This window comes from Podarcis liolepis (genome assembly GCF_965112155.1).
Source record: "Podarcis liolepis genome assembly, chromosome: 15".
In the NCBI taxonomy this organism is placed as follows: domain Eukaryota; kingdom Metazoa; phylum Chordata; class Lepidosauria; order Squamata; family Lacertidae; genus Podarcis; species Podarcis liolepis.
In genome coordinates, this window is record NC_139566.1 from 33,105,217 (window position 1) to 33,124,959 (window position 19,743).

The window sequence follows — 19,743 nt, forward strand, 5'->3', positions numbered from 1 at the left end:
TCTTCACTTATCAAGAGTAGAAGTATGAAAAGAGCACCATTGTTAGAAGCAAGAAAGATATTGATCCTGTTCCACTCTTCACTGTTTAGATCACGGAGGCAAAGAGGTCTCCAGTTAGAATCCAAAGCAGATCCACCTGTGTTCTTTGGCCAATAAAGAGATCTTGGGCCAGCATGGGCCTCCCTCCTATAGGTCACTGGCGCCATGTGCCTCTGCTTCCATAAAGAGACTCAGAGGTAACCCCAGTTACGTGACTGTGATGGGTTAGGGGGCGAGAGACTGGGGGCAGAGAGGGGCAGGTACATGCTTGTGTCTGCACCAGTCAAATTGCCAAATAGCTTCTGACACCAGTCTTTTCCCTGAATTGTTGCAAAATGCTTTCCTGCTACAAATGTCACACGGTTTTGGCAACCTATTTTCTGCACAATATATAGATAGAGATATATATTTATATATGTAATTCATGTCAAATTTTATTTTCTTTATATTCCAGAAGATACAAAGCTATTGATGCTTGCTTTTTCTTTCTTTCTTTCTTTTTATGGATTTTTATTATTATTATTACTATTATTATTATTTTTTTTACAAAAAAGTTAGATGTTTAACTAATACAGCATTTTTTTATTTTATTCTCTCCCCTGCCCTCCCCACCCCACCCCAAACTTCATTTTAAATTACAAAGGAAACAGCACGACACCCACCCCCCCAATGAAATTTGCTGGATTATTATTTTTTAAAAAAATCAAAAAGTGCTTTCCAATCACATAATTTAAGTGAATATGGCAACCAACTCATTTTAGCAACAAGGGAGAGAGAGAGAGAAGGCAGGGGTAAGGGGAATTGAAGATTCAGACTGCAATCCTATGCCTGATTTCTGAGGAGTAAGACACATTGACCTCAATGGGACTTACTTTTCAGGGGGGTGCATAGCACTGCACAGTTAAAGGTTCTGCTTCCATTTTCTCTCTACAACAGACCAAACCCGAAAGAAATTAATGTGGTTAAAGCACAAAGCATCATTGTACACAATGCACAGGACTAGGGAAATGGTTATATGCACCAGTGGCAAACATCTCGCCAAAGACCCATAACAGCGATCCTAGGTAATAAGGCTTTGCACATAAATAGGATGTCGTCATTCCTCGAGTGTACAACCCTAATTAATTACAAACTAATCTATCCACACATGGGTGGCTCAAAACATATTATAGTTCCCTTTGAAGCACTCTGTTAATAGCTTAGCCAAAATCATACATGAGATCCAGCAATGGGTGGCGATTATTAACATTTTACCAGCAAAAAAGAGTAGAGGCATATGAAGTTTATGATGCATTTGAAACATCTTCCTTGCAAGGAAGATCCCACTTTCCCCAAAAGTTTTAAATACTGGTGGGTGGGGAGCGCGATGCTGACATCATGTTGCCGTCAACTCAACACCAGCAGCCTAGAAAATTAAGAAGCACTCATCAGCAACAACAGAAAGTCAACCATGTCTGTGTGGTCAGGGGATGTCGTTATCACTTTTCCCCCCCTGAAGGAGGACAGCGAAACCTCGAATGAATCATTTATATGTTTGGAAAGTATAAACAGAGCCATTACAGAAGTCAAAAGGCAGATGAATGGAACACTAATGATAATATAGGCAGCACAGTGTGATATCATTTACTTCAAAAGCAAAGTATACAGCCCACGTCAATTCCAGCTTCCATCTTTCCAAGCCAGTCCACCAAGATTTTCCCCAACTCTTTCTCTCCTTTCGTCAAAATCCATCCAACTTCAGCTCCACAATTCTGCATTTCCATTGGATCAAAGAATAAAAACCTCAACAACAGGCCACAAAAAAACTTGCTTTAAAAAAATCACAGTTCAAAAAGAAAGGAAAAAGTGCTAAGTTGTTTTTTTATGACTATACCTAAGATATACTCCGAATATTCTGCACTTTTTCTTTCCACATGTGAATTCTTTCTCTTTTTTAAAAACTTCTCATTCTTCTTCTCCTTACCCATCTCATGACCTTCAACTCATAACTTGGCACCATCCACATAGAAGAGTCAGCTAAGAACCAAACCTGTCCGACATAAGCTTGGAGAAATTGTCTTGCGCCTTTCTGTGCGGAAGTTTGAAAGGGCAGGGAGATGTTGGGCCTGAATGTGATTGGTTCTTAAAAAGCAGAATGGTCCCTGCTGTAAGGCATGCTGCTCTGGGATTGGCTGATGGTCCGTCGCCCTGTCCCTGCCCCATAGAGAATCTGCAGCCTGGTTGGTTGGTTCCACCGACGCAAGCGCCAAGGCGTTTCCATATCTGAATGGCAGTGATGGTTAATTAATGAGATCCTGTTTGTTGAGTCGTCTTCTTCTTCTTCTTCTTTTTTAGTTGAGGAAAAATAATAATAACAATAACAAAACAAGCGGCGGGACTTTAGCCCTAAAAAAAGAAAAGCAAGAGTTAATTAATAGGGGTAATGGAGCAGGGAGGCACCACAGACTCCAAATAGGTTTTATTCTAAGAGCATCTGAAATTAAGGAAGAAAATTAAAACAAGGTACAGTCAAACCTCGGTTCTCAAACGTCTCTGTAGTCGAACATTTCAGCTCCCAGACGCCGGAAACCTGGAATTAACTGCTTCGGTTTTTGAACAATTTTTGGAAGCTGAACGTGGTACGCGGCTTCTGTCTTGAGTTTCCCTATTGTATCAAGGCTTCCGCTTTCAGTTTTCAGTTGTCAAACGTTTTGGAAGTCGAACGGTCTTCTGGAACAGATTACATTCGACAACCGAGGTTTGACTGTATTGGCACAGGGGCTTCTCCCTGAGGGAAGTGCTTGCTGCTACCTCTCTTTCAAGTTTGTGTTTTTTTTTGGGGGGGGGGGATGCTCAGCATCAGGGCCAGCCCATGCAAGAGGCAAGGTAAGAAAAGCGCCTCAAGTGGCAGAATCCACAAGGGCAGCAGATCTGGCCTCCAAGGAACCCATCTGCTGCTGCTGCTACAGTTGTGGTGCACTCCTTGAAGGCTGGATCTGTCACCAAGGATCCACCAAGGGGTGTGTCTGTGGCAGATTTGCCACGTGGATCTGCTGCCCCCACCCACTCCGCCATGCCACCTCTACAATGGCCTCTTGGTGAATAGGAGGTGCTGCTGGTCTCCTCCTCACCCCTAGGGAGGAAATGGCAGGGGCTTCCCTCTGGGGTCTCCTGGGCTCTGCACCCACTTAGCATCATTCAGAGCGGGGCCCTTTCGCTCCCGCGACGGCCTTTGATTCCCACTTCAATCGTTGGGTAAGGTAGATATGACTCCCACCCGTGTTCCCAATGTAGATCTTCATTCCGCCCTTGTTCCTGGTGTAGACCTTCGCTCACACGTCCTTCCTTGGTGGGGGGCGCGCCATTTTGTGGTTCGCCTCAGGTAGCCAAATGTCTTGGGCCAGCCCTGAGTCAGGGTAGGGAGTTTGTGACAGATGAGATGGTGGGAACTACAGGGGCTTTTTCTTTGGCGATCTTGACTGGGAAACTTGAAAAGTCTCCGCTCCTATTGAGGTAAACAGGAAGGAGACCACCCAACCCTACCTGGAAGGTAACACATTACAGTGGTACCTCCGATTGCGAATGGGATCCGTTCCGGAGGTCCGGCCGTATCCCAAAGTTTTCGCAACCGGAGAGACCACTTCTGCGCATGCGCAAGAGGTGAAACACTTCCAGGTTTGCCGCTTTCGCAACCTGAAGTTACGTTACCCAAGGGTAACGTAACCTGAGGTTCCACTGTATTCTAAAGGAACAGAAGAGAGGAAGGAATAGGCAAAACTCTGCCCCAGGGTTATCTCCATAGTTGGAGCAGAACTGCGTAGAGCAGCCCCTCTGCAAAAATCCTTAAATAATCCCAGCTATAACACACTTTGGGGTTTGAAACAGGTCCTTGCTTTAGAACAAAGGTTGCCAACATGGTGCCCTCTAGTTGCTCTAAATCCCACCAGCCTCAACCAGCATGGCCAGCAGTCAGGGAAGATGGGTGCTGCAGACCAGCAATGTCTGGAAGGAACCTTCTTTAGAGAATGAACGAGGCAAGGGGGATAAATCACAGCAACATTAATAATATTTAGCATTTAAGTTGTGCTTTAATACAGCGTTCAAAGAACGGCACATCCATTCACTTGCTGTGATCTATACTGCAACCCTGTAAAGCTGGTCAATTTTTTTTCCTTTTCCTTTTCCAGAGGAGGGCAACCAAAATGGTCAAAGGCCTGGAAACGATGCCTTATGAGGAACGGCTAAGGGAGCTGGGCATGTTTAGCCTGGAGAAGAGGAGGTTAAGGGGTGATATGATAGCCATGTTCAAATATATAAAAGGATGTCACATAGAGGAGGGAGAAAGGTTGTTTTCTGCTGCTCCAGAGAAGCGGACACGGAGCAATGGATCCAAACTACAAGAAAGAAGATTCCACCTAAACATTAGGAAGAACTTCCTGACAGTAAGAGCTGTTCCAACAGTGGAATTTGCTGCCAAGGAGTGTGGTGGAGTCTCCTTCTTTGGAGGTCTTTAAGCAGAGGCTTGACAACCATATGTCAGGAGTGCTCTGATGGTGTTTCCTGCTTGGCAGGGGGTTGGACTCGATGGCCCTTGTGGTCTCTTCCAACTCTATGATTCTATGATTCTAAGATTCTATGATTCTACTTGACAACCCTGTAAAGTAGGTCAGAAAGAGTGGCTGGTCTAAGGCCATCTAGTGAGCTTGGATGTGGTGAGATTCAAACAAGGGATTTCCTGGTTCGTATCATCATCATCAACAACAACAACATGGAGGGGTGAAGCCAGCTGCCATGATGCTACAGTATCCCCTTGTGTCCTGAGAGATGCTTCTCAAACCACTGGAACAGAGCTTAGGTTCTTGCCTATTGAGACTCTGGAGACAGGAAGACCCAAGTTGTGCTGGCCACCATGGCTGCAAAGCATGGTTTCATTGCTCAACAGTCAGAACGGTGAGGTTCACATTGCTTCCATGCAACATCATATCTGACAAACCGTGGCAAATTCTAAAATGGAAGTCAAACTTGGGTCAAGGGTATGACTGTACCACAGTCCGGCTGTGGCTAGAGCAGCTGAGAGAGAATATCTGTGAGAAATCAACGTGGAAGAAGAAAGCAAGCAAGTGTGTAAGAAAAAGTGAGCCTATCAGGTTGGGATTGCAGCAAGAAATGGAACTGTTGATCTGTGGTTGGACTGGCCAGTAACGAGATCAGGCAAGAGCACAATGAGCCATTGTCTAAAGCAGGCTTCCTCAAACTCGGCCCTCCAGATGTTTTGGGACTGCAACTCCCATGATCCCTAGCTAGCAGGACCATTGGCCAGGGATGATGGGAATTGTAGTCTCAAAACATCTGGAGGGCAGAGTTTGAGGAAGCCTGGTCTAAAGGGCTAGGAGTCAGAAGACTGTGCCCGTTTTCCAGGAGAAGGCATCCACTTGCTCCAGATTGCCCTTGGATCAAGCTTGTTGATAAGGGAATGGTTTTGAGCTGCACTTAGGGTATGGTAAGCAGAGCTCCTGCAATTTTGGCTCGGGATACTAAGGGCTGCCTGTTCTGTCCATGGGACATGGGGATCCATTTTGATCTCAGCTGTTACATGGCCACCTCTCCCCTCTCAGTTTTGTGGTAGTGGATTGATCAGCAAATCCTTGAAGGCACCGAAGAAGACCCTCAACATCGGGCTGCTAATAAAAGTGAAAATACACGGAGAACTGGAAGTATTCTGGCTCCATATATAAGAACACCGTTTCACCTCCTTTTCAGGAAAATTTTATCAGGAATTTCTGTTTCAAAAGCAGATGGCGGGGAGTTTTGCAACCAGTTGCTTAGCTTCACGTACATTTCAGATGGGTTACAATAGACTCCACCAGCAGTGCATTGCAGCATTTTATCAAACAGTGATGAGTGAAATATATATTAAACAGAACACACTGAAAGCAATTTCCTATCTGCTTCTGACTGCAAAGGAGCCAGGCGGGCAGAGAGAACACACAGCGATGCAACACCATGCGCAAACAAGAAAAGTTAATCACGAGCACCAATTACCGTGAAAAAGACCTACCATGCATGCAAATTAGACCCAGGAGTCAACAGGCTGGGGTTTAGGGTCACGGGCATCCACCAGAGTCACCGAAGCCCTGTTACTCCTGTTAATGGTTTTCCTATTTGTGTCATTCTGCAGCAGACAGGGTGAGGCGTTAAAAAGGCAAAACAGAGCAGATTAATCAAACAGACAAACAAACTTGCCAGTTCAAAAGGTTTGCAAGGTAGCATTAGTGCAGAAAAGAAAACGAGAGAGACAGAGAAACAGGGAGAGAGACAGAATCAGTAAAAAGCATGCTTCATTCCAAACTCTAATAACAATAGCCGTGAGCGCTAGGCAGACAGTGCTGGATGCATCAACGTAATTGCAGCTTACGACAAGTGGCTCTCCCAGCAGCGGAGCCAATCAACTGCAAGCACTGGAGATCAACACACACCTTGCCTTTGGAGGAGAGGAGGATATTGCATTGCAGGGCTAGGGAATCTGCACCCTGTCCCATAAGAGATTGCTGGGCGACAACCCCCACCACTCCATGCTGGCTGGAGCTGATGGGAGTTGGAGTACAACAACATCTGGAGGGCTACCCAGTGGAAGTGACTTGCCCAGGGTGGGATTAGGACAGAGTGTTAGCTTCCCAGCAGGGGAGTTGTGGCAAAGTGGCAGGCGCGGTGCAAGCACATCAGCAGAGCCAATCCGGCAATCCTGCCAGTGTGTAAACACTGCGCCAACCTCCCCACTGCTTTGTCCCCTTCTCTTCCCTTTAAGCAGCAACAACTCTGCTGTCCAGGAGCTAGTGTTGCGGCTCTGCCTCACGGAGCACTCTACCTCTGGGCCACAGGTCCTCCCCAATGATGTATTGCTTTGCATTCCAACAGTGGCTGCTACTGGCTTGCTCAGAGTGTGGCAAAGTAACACAGCCTGTCCACATTACCTAGAAGGGGGGGGGGGGAATGAACCTTTCTATAGGAAGGCTGAGTCAGGGAACAGATAAGAAATAAGGTGAACTTGGGAAAGGCATTAGAAGAAAACTTCATTCTCCTTTCTTGATCCATGTTTTGTGTTGATTCATGTTTGAGCCTGAGTTCCAAAAGTAAAAGCATGGACTTGAACTAAGAGAGAGAGAGCAGGGAAGCCAAAGCATCCAGCTTGTGTATATTTTGCTTTCCTAATATGAACAGAACTTCACATCTTCGGCAAACACTTCTGAAGAAGACAAAGCAGATCTTGCTAACTAGTGAGCAGCAGAAGGATCTCATCCAGCACCCCTATGAACCAGCTGGGCTCTTTGATATTTTGGAGTGAAGAACGGCTTCCTTAGAGAAAATGCAGAGACCTACCAGAAGTCTAATGCCTTATATGCTTAGGACATCAAGCAATGGCACAAGGCACATGCCCAGCAGCCCAAGATGAAGCACTGGCTTACATACAGTGGTGCCCCGCAAGACGAATGCCTCGCAAGACGGAAAACTCGCTAGACGAAAGAGTTTTCCGTTTTGGAGGTGCTTCGCAAAACAAATCTCCTATGGGCTTGCTTTGCAAGACGACAATGTCTTGCGAGTTCCTGCTGGTTCCCCCCCTTTTTCTAAGCCGCTAAGCCGCTTATCCGCTAAGCCAATAAGCCGCTAAAAGCGCTAATCCGCTAATCCGTCAATGGGCTTGCTTCGCAAGACGAAAAAACCGCTAGACGAAGCGACTCACAGAACGGATTCTTTTCGTCTTGCGAGGCACCACTGTATTTCAACTTCCACAAAGGCAGAGACATTTCGGCACCTGCAACATTTGGATACTCAATTTGCAGGAATAAGATTGGGGAGCTTTCACACTTCTACTGCTTTCTACTGTTTTATGATTGTTCTCGTTGTTAGAAAATCAAAAACAATACCAGTGACACTTGGTATGTCTCCTGCTGGTATTTTATTTTTTGAAATTATTACTTTTTTTAAATAGCAGTTGTGGAGGCTCTGAATTTGATTGGAGGAGAAGTGCTTAATCCTTCAGCTGCTGGCAGCTCCTTTCCTGAGCATCTTTTCTCCTTTCAGGGAGGAATATGCCTAGAACCAGTATCTTTCCCCTTGTAGTTGAGAAAGCACTTGCAGGGAAGAGAAAGGAGGAGATTTTGATTGGAAAGATAGCCCACAAAGGAAGGCTTAAGCGCCCCGTGGCTACTACTCTGATAAAATTCAGAACACCCACAGCTGCATTCAAAGTAAAAACAACAGGCCATTCCATCGATATCCTGCATCACGCCCAGTTTAGCTCAGAGGATGTGTATTGATTTGTGGTACCCAATGGCTGCTGCTCAGCAGACAGCAGACAGGACTAGCCACACACGCTTAGCTGGAAGTTAAGTCCCATTAAACTCAATGGGTAGACATGCCTAGGACTGCATTGTTAGAATCATGTGCCTTCTTCTTGTTCAACAGCAGGGGTGGCCAACTCCTAAGAGACTGAGATCTACTCACAGAGTTAAAAACTGGCAGTGATCTAACCCCTTTTTGGGGGTTCAGGTCAAAGTTGTTGAGTTTTTTCAGGGAAGAGGTGAAATGTTGAGCTTTTTTTAGAGGAGCCACAGTTGTTCAGCTTCTTTGGAGGGAGCCAATGATCTACCGCAGACGTCCAGAGATCTACCTGTTGGGCATGCCTGTTCTACAGTATACAGCCCATGGAGCAATGAGGCCTATCTCTCACCTTTCTACAGAATAAACACTTGCGCATCTTGACCCAATGTGGCACTAACACACATACCTGTAGGGGGGAGGAGAGTGTTGAGAATTCTGTTCCACCTTAAGGAACAGATGTGTGGAATTGTTGCATGTCACGTCTGTTTACATTCCAGCAGAGTATGCTGGGAACTTCCATTTATGTATGTATAGCTTTTGCTTTTGCTGTTCTCTCTGAGACGACATGAGAGAGAGACGACATGTTTCTTTGTTCTGATTTATGATTAATAAATCTGTAGCATGACTTCACAAGCCTCACGCCTATTCTGTGTGCGCAGTACACTCTGCTAATAGCATGCCCTGACTTTAGAAGCTCGGGTCACCGATGTACGTCGGAGCACGGGCCAATAGAAGGAGATGGCACAGCTAGGGCTTATCAGCTGGCCTCCTGGCCCTCTGCATGTCGACAGAGAGCAGGAACCTGTGCTACTGCTAATAGTGAGCTCCACCTCTTTGAGAAAATGTCAGAGAACTTTTCCTTCCCCTCAAGAAATTTAGTCAAGTGCTTATACTTGAGAGCCAGTGTGGTGTAGTCGTTTAGAGCGATAGACTCGTAATCTGGGGAACCGGGTTTGTGTCTCCGCTCCTCCACATGCAGCTGCTGGGTGACCTTGGGCCAGTCACACTTCTTTGTAGTCTCTCAGCCCCACTCACCTCACAGAGTGCTTGTTGTGGGGGAGGAAGGGAAAGGAGAATGTTAGCCGCTTTGAGACTCCTTCGGGTAGTGATAAAGCGGGATATCAAATCCAAACTCTTCTTCTTCTTCTTCTTACACCTTCCCGATTCCTCTACCCACAAACAGGTTGGAGAATGAGAAGTCTTTTGCACGCTGCTCTGATGTCCTGACTTCTCACCTGCCTCTCGGTTTGTCCTTTAGTTCTGACTCACTCTTCAGACTTGAGTGCTCGCTTTGCTTCCTGGCTCTTGGTTCTCAGGGGCTGGTTTGCCGCAGGTTACTGCCTACAGCTCAGTCAAGACACCAGCCTCACTCAGTGGCAAGAGGTAAGAAAGCTCTGCGAAAAAATCCTCTCCTATCTTTTGTGGTCCTGACACAAAAGGCAGTTGTAATCTGTGTGCTGCTCACCTGGGCCAAAAGGGGATAGCTAGTAAGTCCCCTTTCCTGGCCAAGCACAGGCTTAGGAGAAAATTGCAGTCAGGCCAAATGGGTATCAACAACAATGGTGTCGTTGGGGCAGGGCCAGCTCTAAGGGTCATTGAGGTCTCATAATCCACGCACAGCTGTAATCTTCACCCACTAACAGTGCTGCCCGGTGGAACTTCATACGGAAAGCAGAGCAGCGGGTCAAGAGGGCAGTGGGTCTTGCGATCACACCACAGCTTTAAGGCTCTCGAGCACAGCTAAATAAAGCATGCGGCTTATTGGAGTTGCCACTGGGAGTGTGGCTGGGAAGACGAGGGATTACCCTAATGAGGCGGGCAGATGAAAATTAAAAAGTCCCTGACAAAATTGCTGAGCTGAAACAACCCTTGCAACTTGAATGATACAAAGTTCCCCAAGACAGGATGCCAACTACAAAACCATTAGGACAAAAAAAAGAGAGAAGATGACGAGCGCAGCTTGACATATTGGGAGAGGACCGAGGGCCCAGATAAAGGGAGATTTTCGAAGGCAGAAGCCATAGTGATTTGTTGCTGGTCAGTGTTAGGTACACTTGCTTGGCATGCAGAAGGTCCCAGGTGCAATCCCTGGCTTCTCTGGTAGCAAGTAGATGCTCTATCACTTCCCAGGGACACTGGAACCCATAACATAGGGAGTAAGTGTTGTGGAATCCACAGCACGTGATGGTTCCATGTTCCATGTCCACCAGTAAGTTGGAAGGATGGGAAACCAGATTATATTTGAGCACAAGCCTGCAGAGTCAACCTCGCCTAGTTTTGCACAGACACTCGCACGCATTTCCAGTTCTTCTCACCACGGAAACCACAAGGGAGCAGAGGTGCTGGTAGTGACTATTCTCAGGACAAAGTCTCCTGCACAGCTATAGACTTTAAGGTTGGGGTTGGTTTCCAAATGGAGGAACTGAAAGTGACAGAACAAAGAACAAAAGCAAACCGTGTGTGCCTTATATGTAAGGAGCTGCTATATCAGGGGCGGGGGATCTCACGCCCTGGAGCTCAATGCGGCCCTCCATGTATTTCTATCTGGACCTCAGGACTCTCACTGGGTGGAGCAACGAATGTAAATTTTACCTTCTTCAGCGCAATGACTGCATTCCGTTCTGGGCAAGCCTCTGAGGACCACATGTCAGTCAGTGGTGGGTGGAGTCAGAGGCAAAAGTGGGAGGAGCAACAAATGTAAATTTTCTCTTTATGCAATGGGCTAGTTTCTACCCACACTCCTCTCTGTCCTCCATCCAACCATGAAAGAGGCATTGCCAGAGTTCAAGAACGCCTTCCAGTCAGGAAAAAACATTTGGGTGGGGTTTGGGGGGGATCAGTGAGGGGTTTGGCCTGGGGGATGTGTTCTGAGGAGAGTTTTGAAGGCCAAACAGAGAGGTGTGGAGGACCACATTTGGCCCCTGGCACCTGAGGTCTCCCACCCTTGTCTTAGGGGTATCCTGAGCTCTCTATAGACGGTCATATGTGTTACTTCATGCAGCACTTCATTTGAGGGGTTCTCCTGCTCATTTGGCTCATTAGTCCCCAAATTCCTGCCCTGATGGCACCACTGGCTCCAAAAATCCTAGCAGGGCCCACCACTGAGGTCCATCCTTTGCTTTTATTCTCCAACTCAGTGGTCTGAGCAGAACCAGGTGGCTGAGTCCAGCTGCCATTTTAACGCCACACAATGCCTCTCGACGCAGCATCATGTGGAGGAAACGTCATTAAAAGAGTGGCCCTCTGCCACTCAGTCCTAGAAACGAATGATGCCAGGCAAAACCAAAAGAGGAAGGGGGCTCACTAGAACACACTTTGCCCAGGACCCCATCAAACATGGCTGCTGCTGTCACCCCGAGTCTTGGTCTTAGCTTTCCACAGAAATGCCTTGCCCCAAGAGCTCTTCCTCCTCCACTCAAACTTCCTGTGAAGGAAATGGCCTTGGGATGTGGAGCGAGGGGACGCACTTCCTTCTTCTTAGAACCGCAAGGATGAAGGGTCATTCTAAGAGACTAAAGGGAAACAGAGGTCCTTGGGACACAGTGGCCCACAGGAATTCCCCTTGCCATCCCAACAGGCTGGGCAGGTGGTGTGGAGGGTGGGCCAACACCGAGGTGTCAACCTAAGGTTTCATTTTACGCCCATTCTTTATATCAAAATTTCCACAGCAGAAAACCCAGCTTCTAGAAGCACGGTGTCTTGTACGAGGGTTGGGAACACCACAGAGGGGAACGACCGATTCTCTGATCTTCACTACCAACAAATACAGTAGATTCTCTGATCTTCACTGCTAATGAATACAACAGGTTCCCTGATCTTCAGTGCTACTGAAGGCACCAGCGGTAGCAACATGGAGGCCAAAGGCAAGGAGGTGAGGCCTAGTATCTTCTCCTCTGTAGATGAGCAGATGGTATTATCAGAGCCATGATGGCTGGGGATATTCAAAGGGGAGCTCTGCACCTCTATATAGAGCAATTCTAATTAATTTTGCCTTACACTGGCCCACAAAACTCCATTAAAAGGTGGGGGGGCATTGCAAATTGGAAGAACACAACTTGGAAGAACACAACTTACTTTTAGTGGTTCTTTCTCTGACGCGTCCCCCATGTTGTCATTGGCTTTGTATTTTCGCTCTTTCTCCCGGTGATCGATGGTCGAGTAGCCATCTGCAGAGGAATGAGAGGAGGCCATAAAGGAATCTGCGGCATCAATGGCAGCATGGCATTAAATGGGTGCCCGTTCCACTGTTTCAAAAACAGCACCACAGTGGATACAAACCTTCACCCCATCCCAAAACTAGCACAACATGGTCACACACACATACAAAGACGTCGTTCCACTGCTAGCATCTGTAGGCATTTTTCTTTTATTTTTTCTAAAAAATTGTTTCTCTAGATACATTAGAACAAATTGCCCCAAACAATGCAGCAAAATTACTTTGCCTTAGCTGAAAAGAAAATCTTCTCCCTGGATTGCAGAAATGTAATGTCCAATGAAACTAACATATTATAATGTCTGTATATTAAGAGTAGACTTCAAGGACCTGTCTTTTGTTATCTAGATTATACACAACAAACTATAATTCCATCATTACCCCACAAATGTGTCTCTGTCTGGTTCCTCCTGCTATTCTTAATTTATGTGCAAGTTTATCATTTAAAAGTGTTGCCACACCCTTTGGTCCCATGATGTCAGCTGAGCACCTGTGAGGTCTTTTCAAAGACATCTTTATGTTCTTATGTTATCTGAGCACTTGGGCATAATGAGGGATTCCCTGTCGCCCCACAAACCTGCCAGGCTATTCAGAGGTCCACTGGCAGCCCTGCTTCAGACACCTCTAACTTTCAGAGGTGAAGACCTCCTAGGAAACGGGTCTCTAGCCCCTCTCCTGAAGGACCACCTCCACAAATACCTGTCACAACCCCTCACACTACCCTACGGAAGATATAGATGAGGAGGGAGTTCAGGCTGCTCCTCTGCTCAGGCAGGAGAAGATAAAATGGGGAGATGGAAAACCATCTATGCCACCTCAAGCTTGATAGAGGCAGTGGCTGCCACCAACATGGGTGGCTTTAGAAGAAGATTAGACAATTTCACGGAGGACAAGGCTGTCAATGTAGGCTATGTACCCCATCCACTGTCAGAGGCATAGTGCTTCTGGATGCCAGTTGCTGAGAATTGCAGACAGGCAGAGTGCTGTTGCCCTCATGCCCAGCTTGTGTGGGATGTGAAACACAAGAGCAGTCAAGTACAACATTCCTAGAGTGAACATGTTTTCACATGGGGAGGAATGTTTGTCCAGCCAGCAGGTAAACTTCCTGTTTCCTTCTGGGCTGGGACAGACTTCCTCTGCATGTGACTAGAGGTGGGTGTGGCCTCACCTGTGCAGGTAATGACAAAAGCACAGGGCAGGGCAGCCATATCTCTCTTTTGACTACATGCATTGAAGAAGCAACATCTGCTTAGCCAAAGATGCCCTCTTGGCTTCCAGCCAAGAGAGGACAAAGGGACTGTCTTCTTATGAGATAGTTTCTAGGTATATGTTACTTTTCTAAGCTAAGTCTGCCTTCTGGGATCCTATTGTGAACAGAATGATGTGTGAGTAAACCTATTTATACTTTTATAGAAGACTGTGTTGTGTCTTATCTTTTATGAGGGAATAAGGGGAAAATACCAGAACAGTTATTATAGAGGCTTTAGCGAGCCTCAGCAAACGCATCCGCTCCAAGTTTTAAAAGGGGAATGTTACTCTGCTAAATTGTGAACTTGTTAACACAAGTTGGAAAGGCTATTATCAGACAATATATCCTCTCCTGCATCCTTGAACATTCCCACAGCTTGCAGTTTTTTCCACAGGTATTTGGTTGGCCACTGTGAGAATGGGATGCTGAATGGCACGGGCCATTAGCTTGGTCCATCAGCCTCATCTAATAGGTCTATGACAGCGTTCTTAATCCTACCATCTGCCGTTGCCTGCATTTGAGATCCAGTTTCCCTCTACACCCCCGTAAGTCTTTCTTAAAGTCACAATGCATGCCGATCGATGGAAAACCCTTTTTACTCTGAGTACATAACTAATATGTTCCAACAAAGTAGCTTCTGATCCTCAGCTTTACACTGCCAGGCTGGTTAATACATGGTCACCCTGCAGTGCGTTCTCATTTGAAGTGAATCTCTTCCCACCGAGAGGATGTATATCGGAGCTTTCCCTTAAGCAAGGAACATATTCACAGCTTATTCACGCTGGCTGGAAGGTTTGAAGTGAGGTAAATGAAAAGCAACACAACAGAATCTTTTTCCTTCCTGTTGTTACAGTTTTAGGTTTCAAGAGGAGCTGTACTTGGTTTTTAAAAACGCACGCAACCTTCCTTCTCATAGATGAGAAAGCTGGATCTAACATTTATTTATTTATTTTTAAATGCTTTCTATTCCAGATGCAAATCCGAAACTCTCAGATGTTGGATTTTATCAGCGCAGACTTAAAATATAGGAACCAGCTGTAAATGGAGCCATACCCTTTAGCGTAGCGTTATCTGCAGTAAACATCAGTGGCCACCACTTGGAATGAACATTGTTTGGAATGAACTAATTCAGGGAAATTAACAAAGTTCCCTGAATTAGTTCAAAAATCTGCAAACTACTCAGTGATAAAGTCCAACCATATGCTGATTTCAACCTGCTGTAAAAGTATTTTTCTTTATGCTCTTTTTCTTTGGCTTATTTTGTTTATTAATATAATATTTTTTAAAAAAACTCTCTGAATTACATGTGAAAGCAGCCCCCACAACTGCCCCTTAATTCATCTGTTTCATCTTTTTTTTTTTTTGTAGGATTCCTGTACAACCGTTTCCTTCTCAATGCCCCCACCCCAGCAATTCCCAAAATGCCCCTAGAATGATGCTGTATCATTGAGATCTTTCAAACTTGTGATTCTCCACAAGCTGGAGCAAGAGACCATAAGAGAAGATTACCAGAAAATGCAATTAAATAATCATGCTTTACTGACAAGTTGATTCAGGTAGGTAGCTGTGTTGGTCTGACGCAGTCGAAATTAAAAATTAAAAAACAGTCTGAAGAAGTGTGCATGCACACAAAAGCTTATACCTAAACTTAGGTAAAGGTAAAGGGACCCCTGACCATTAGATCCAGTTGTGACCGACTCTGGGGTTGTGGCGCTCATCTCGCTTTATTGGCCGAGGGAGCAGAGGTATATCTTCTGGGTCATGTGGCCAGCATGACTAAGCCACTTCTGGCGAACCAGAGCCGTTTACCTTCCCGCCGGTGTGGTACCAATTTATCTACTTGCACTTTGATGTGCTTTCAAACTGCTAGGTTGGCAGGAGCTGGGACCGAGCAACGGGAGCTCACCCTGTCGCAGGGATTCAAACCACCGACCTTCTGATCGGCAAGTCCTAGGCTCTGTGGTTTAACCCACAGTGCCACCTGCGTCCCCTATACCTAAACTTAGTTGGTCTCTAAGGCAGTGTTTCCCAAACGTTTTTGGGCAACGGCACACCTGCTTACCGGAAAAAATTCTCGCGGCACACCACCATTAAAGCCCCGCCCCGTGACGTCAGCGCGCAGCGTCACGCGGGGGGGGGACGCACAAAAGTGAACGTTTTTTTCCTTCCCCTTGCCGGGGTGGGAGGAGGCAGCAGAGCGAGGGCAGCTGAGGCGGCGGCGGCGATAGCGGGCGGAGGAGGAGCCGTCGCCGGGAGTTGCTGCTGCTGCTGTTGCTGCTGCTGCCTGGACATGCCGGCCTCCTCCTCCTCCGCTGTCTCGCGCTCCTCCCTTTTGCGCGAGCTGCCCCGCCGCTCGGCACCACCACCGCGGAGCCGCCCCCGGCTCGACGCGGATCCTCGCCGCCGCCGCCGCCGCCTCTCGCCGTCCGACTCGCCCGCCTCCCTCCCACGGCACACCAGCCGGTGTCTCACGGCACAGTAGTGTGCCGCGGCACACCGGTTGGGAAACACTGCTCTAAGGTGCTACTGGACTATTTTTTAATTTTTAATTTTGACAAGTAGATGTTTCTTTTTCCTGTGGAGGGCCGTTTTCACTTGCCAATTATGGGTGGGGCTGAAGCCAGCGGAGAGTGGAGCCAGATTCCAAAGTGGTGGTACCCAAAATCTTCTCCCTTCTCCTTCTGCCACTCTAACGCTTCTTTCTCTTTCTGACACCCCCATCCCCATTTCTCATACACACTTTATCTGATAGCCCTTCGTCTCACTCTTCCTCCCAAGCCCAGTGGGCAGCTAAGGAAAGGACGGTTTGCTTTCAGGCCATTTCTGAAGTTAGGCCAAGGGTGGGGATGGAGGAGAAATTGTGTTCAGTTCAAATTCAGTTGCACTGAAAGGCAAATCTACCTAATTTGCACTTCCTGAAACGCAGTCCTCCTTTGAAATGCACGCTTCTCCGAATTTTGCCATGCAGTTCTCCAACCAAGTAATTCATATACTAAGTAAAGTGTGTACAAAACTGCTTACATTAATGAAAACAACATACACACACAAAAAAACGCAGTATCTTATGGAAAATTGCTTGCAAAAAATATGTATATTAGATAAAAATGCACGCAGTAATTTGCGTATCAGGAGAACTTTGCAGTGACGTGCTGACTCTCTTTCAAGAAAACAAAAGCACAAACTGATGTTGGAAATGGGGAACTGAACCTAAAATTAGTAAACTGAGAGAAACCATGATTGTCAGGATTCACCCATCCCTATCTTGAGGGCCACATAAAATTAGAGTAGCTGTCCACACCCACATATCTATATTTCTACCTGCCTCTTTACATTTTTACAAACACACACGCTTAAAAATGCTATTGATATTTTGGAAAGAAAAAAAAATCAGCTCTGAAATGTCAAGTTCAGACACTTGAAAGCACTTATTCTTGAGAAGCCGAACTCCCTTGTGAGGGAAAAGCTCCACTATGGGGAAAAGGCAGAAGAGGTTGATCTGTAACTGCGTTTACCTGGCCCAAGTTCATCCATAGGAATCATATCCCGACTTCCAGTCTTCTCGTTATCTACAGGAGAGAAGAATAGAAACTAGTTGGACTATTGGAGAGGCGGATCAGGCCTCACAATCCACGGAGAGGGAAGGAGGCAAGAATTTTCTGAGTGTGCTAAAAGCAAATGTTACAGGCTGGTGACTTCCAGCCCACTTAAAGTAAATAATAATAATAATAATAATAATAATAATAATAATAATAATAATACTTTATTATTTATACCCCATCCATGTGGTTTCCCCAGCCACTCTGGGCGGCTCCCAACAGAATATTAATAAGAATAAAAAAGCAATAAAACATCAAACATGAAAAACTCCCCTGAACAGGGCTGCCTTCAGAAGTCTTCTAAAAGTCAGATAGTGGTTCATTTCCTTGACATCTGGTGGGAGGGTGTTCCACAGGGCAGGTGCCACTACCGAGAAGGCCCTCTGCCTGGTTCCCTGTAAAACCTCACTTCTTGCAGTGAGGGAACTGCCAGAAGGCCCTTGGAGCTGGACATCAGTGTCCGGGCTGAGCGATGGGGGTGGAGACGCTCCTTCAGGTATACTGGGCCAAGGCCATTTAGGGCTTTAAAGGTCAGCACCAACACTTTGAATTGTGCTCAAAAGCATCCTGGGAGCCAACGGAGGTCTTTCAGGACTGGTGTTATATGGTGCTGACAGCCACTCCTGGTCACCAGTCTAGCTGCCACATTCTGGATTAGTTGTAGTTTCCAGGTCACCTTCAAAGGTAGCCCCACATGGAGCACATTGCAGTAGTCCAAGTGGGAGATAACCAGAGCATGCACCACTCTGGCGAGGCAGCACCATGATACCACTCTAAAAAGCCATGCCTTCTCCCAAAGAATCCTGGGAGCTGTAGTTTGTTAGGGGATGCCTATTCCCCTCTCAGAGCGGTTTAACCATCAATCCCTCTTCCCAGGGAACTCTGGGAATTGTAGCTCTGCGAGGAGAACAAGGGCTTCTTAGCAATTCTCAGCACTAAGGTAAAGGTAAAGGGACCCCTGATCATTAGGTCCAGTTGCGGATGACTCTGGGGTTACAGCGCTCATCTTGCTTTATTGGCCGAGGGAGCTGGCGTACAGCTTTCGGGTCATGTGGCCAGCATGACTAAGCCGCTTCTGGTGAAGCAGAGCAGTGCATGGGAACGCCGGAGTGGTACCTATTTATCTACTTGCACTTTAACGTGCTTTCGAACTGCTAGGTTGGCAGGAGCAGGGACCGAGCAACGGGAGCTCACCCCGTCGTGGGGATTCGAACCACACTATTTACATTTAAAGCAGTATTATACTCTTTAAACTGTCATGGATTCCGCAAATAACTCCGTATAGTTTGTTAGAGGTCCTGAGAGGAGTTAGGAGCTCCCCCACCCCGCCCCAGTCTCCTCACAGAGCTACAATTCCCAGAGTTCCCTGGGGTGAGGGACTGACCATTAAACCATTCTGAAAATTGTAACTCCATGAGGCAAATAATAATAATAATAATGAATTTATATACTGCCCTAAACCCAAAGGTCTCAGGGCGGTTCACAGAACAAAATCAAAATATAAAGCCACAAAATATAGAATCAAAATAAAAACAGCAACACAATAACGCCCCCCCCCCCAAAACCCTACATTTTAAAACGGCATACATAGGATGTCAATCAAATCAACCAAAGGCCTGGTTAAAAAGGAATGTTTTTGCCTGGCACCTAAAGGTGTATAATGAAGGCGCCAGGCAAACTTCCCAGGATTCTTTGCGGTGAGTCGTGACTGCTTAAAGTGGCATGTTATTGCTTTAAGTGAGGCCAGTCTCTCAGCCTAACCTACTCTGCAGGGTCGTTGTGCCACCTTGAGCCTCTAGGGAGGAAAGGTGGAATATATATTGATTGAATAAACGTGTTAGAATGAATGGTTGGCATCGCGTCCAGCCTGACCCCCAGTATCTTCTCATTTTCACATGGCTGCTTAGAAGAGCTCAAGACGGGCCCCTCTGGGACGAGCACAGACCTTGACTTTTATCCACGAGCGGCAGGGTGCTGTCGTCATAGCCAGACTTGCACAAGGTGCCTTTGGATCCCTTAGGAGTCGCAGACGCAGACTGGAAAGAAAGGAAAACGCCAGAGTCAGCAGCTTCGCAGGGAACAGAGCGGAAAGCAAAAGCCGCTTCAGAAAGTTAGCATGAAACGCTCATTCCAACAAAACCAATCTGCGTCCTACTTCCTATTTTTAGTACGGCGGTAGTCAGCAATAAGTCGGCATGCTGAGAGCTCATTTTTCCAGCTTGTGTGCTTTATGGTCTTACTGGGATGGAGGGGACGGAAGTGTGACAACGCTGCTCTATTACTTTCCT

At 46.6% G+C, this 19,743-nt stretch overlaps 1 protein-coding gene and 1 long non-coding RNA gene across 40 annotated transcripts in view; one reads left to right on the top strand and one right to left on the bottom strand.

The window, feature by feature from the left end:
* Window positions 1-453: 453 nt before the first annotated feature.
* The window catches only part of ARVCF (ARVCF delta catenin family member), a 608,790-nt gene continuing 589,500 nt past the window's right edge, over window positions 454-19,743 (bottom strand). For 18 of the 39 annotated variants that reach the window (XM_083479026.1, XM_083479007.1, XM_083479028.1 and 15 more), the window contains 5 exons: window positions 19,401-19,491; window positions 17,372-17,425; window positions 12,472-12,563; window positions 6,077-6,190; window positions 454-2,424 (listed from right to left, as the gene is read on the bottom strand). In XM_083479026.1, the coding sequence (XP_083335152.1) occupies window positions 6,089-6,190; window positions 12,472-12,563; window positions 17,372-17,425; window positions 19,401-19,491 (339 nt within the window). In that variant the 3' untranslated portion in view covers window positions 454-2,424; window positions 6,077-6,088. Of the gene's footprint in view, window positions 2,425-6,076; window positions 6,191-7,970; window positions 9,290-9,551; window positions 12,564-15,102; window positions 15,873-16,370; window positions 16,549-17,304; window positions 17,426-19,400; window positions 19,492-19,743 lie in introns of those variants that run through there. The other 21 variants (XM_083479021.1, XM_083479017.1, XM_083478996.1 and 18 more) reach the window with 3 other exon arrangements.
* LOC310695124 lies at window positions 12,188-19,503 on the top strand. The gene is made up of 3 exons (XR_014519936.1): window positions 12,188-12,268; window positions 15,228-15,415; window positions 19,363-19,503. It is a non-coding gene; the product is annotated as an uncharacterized lncRNA (long non-coding RNA).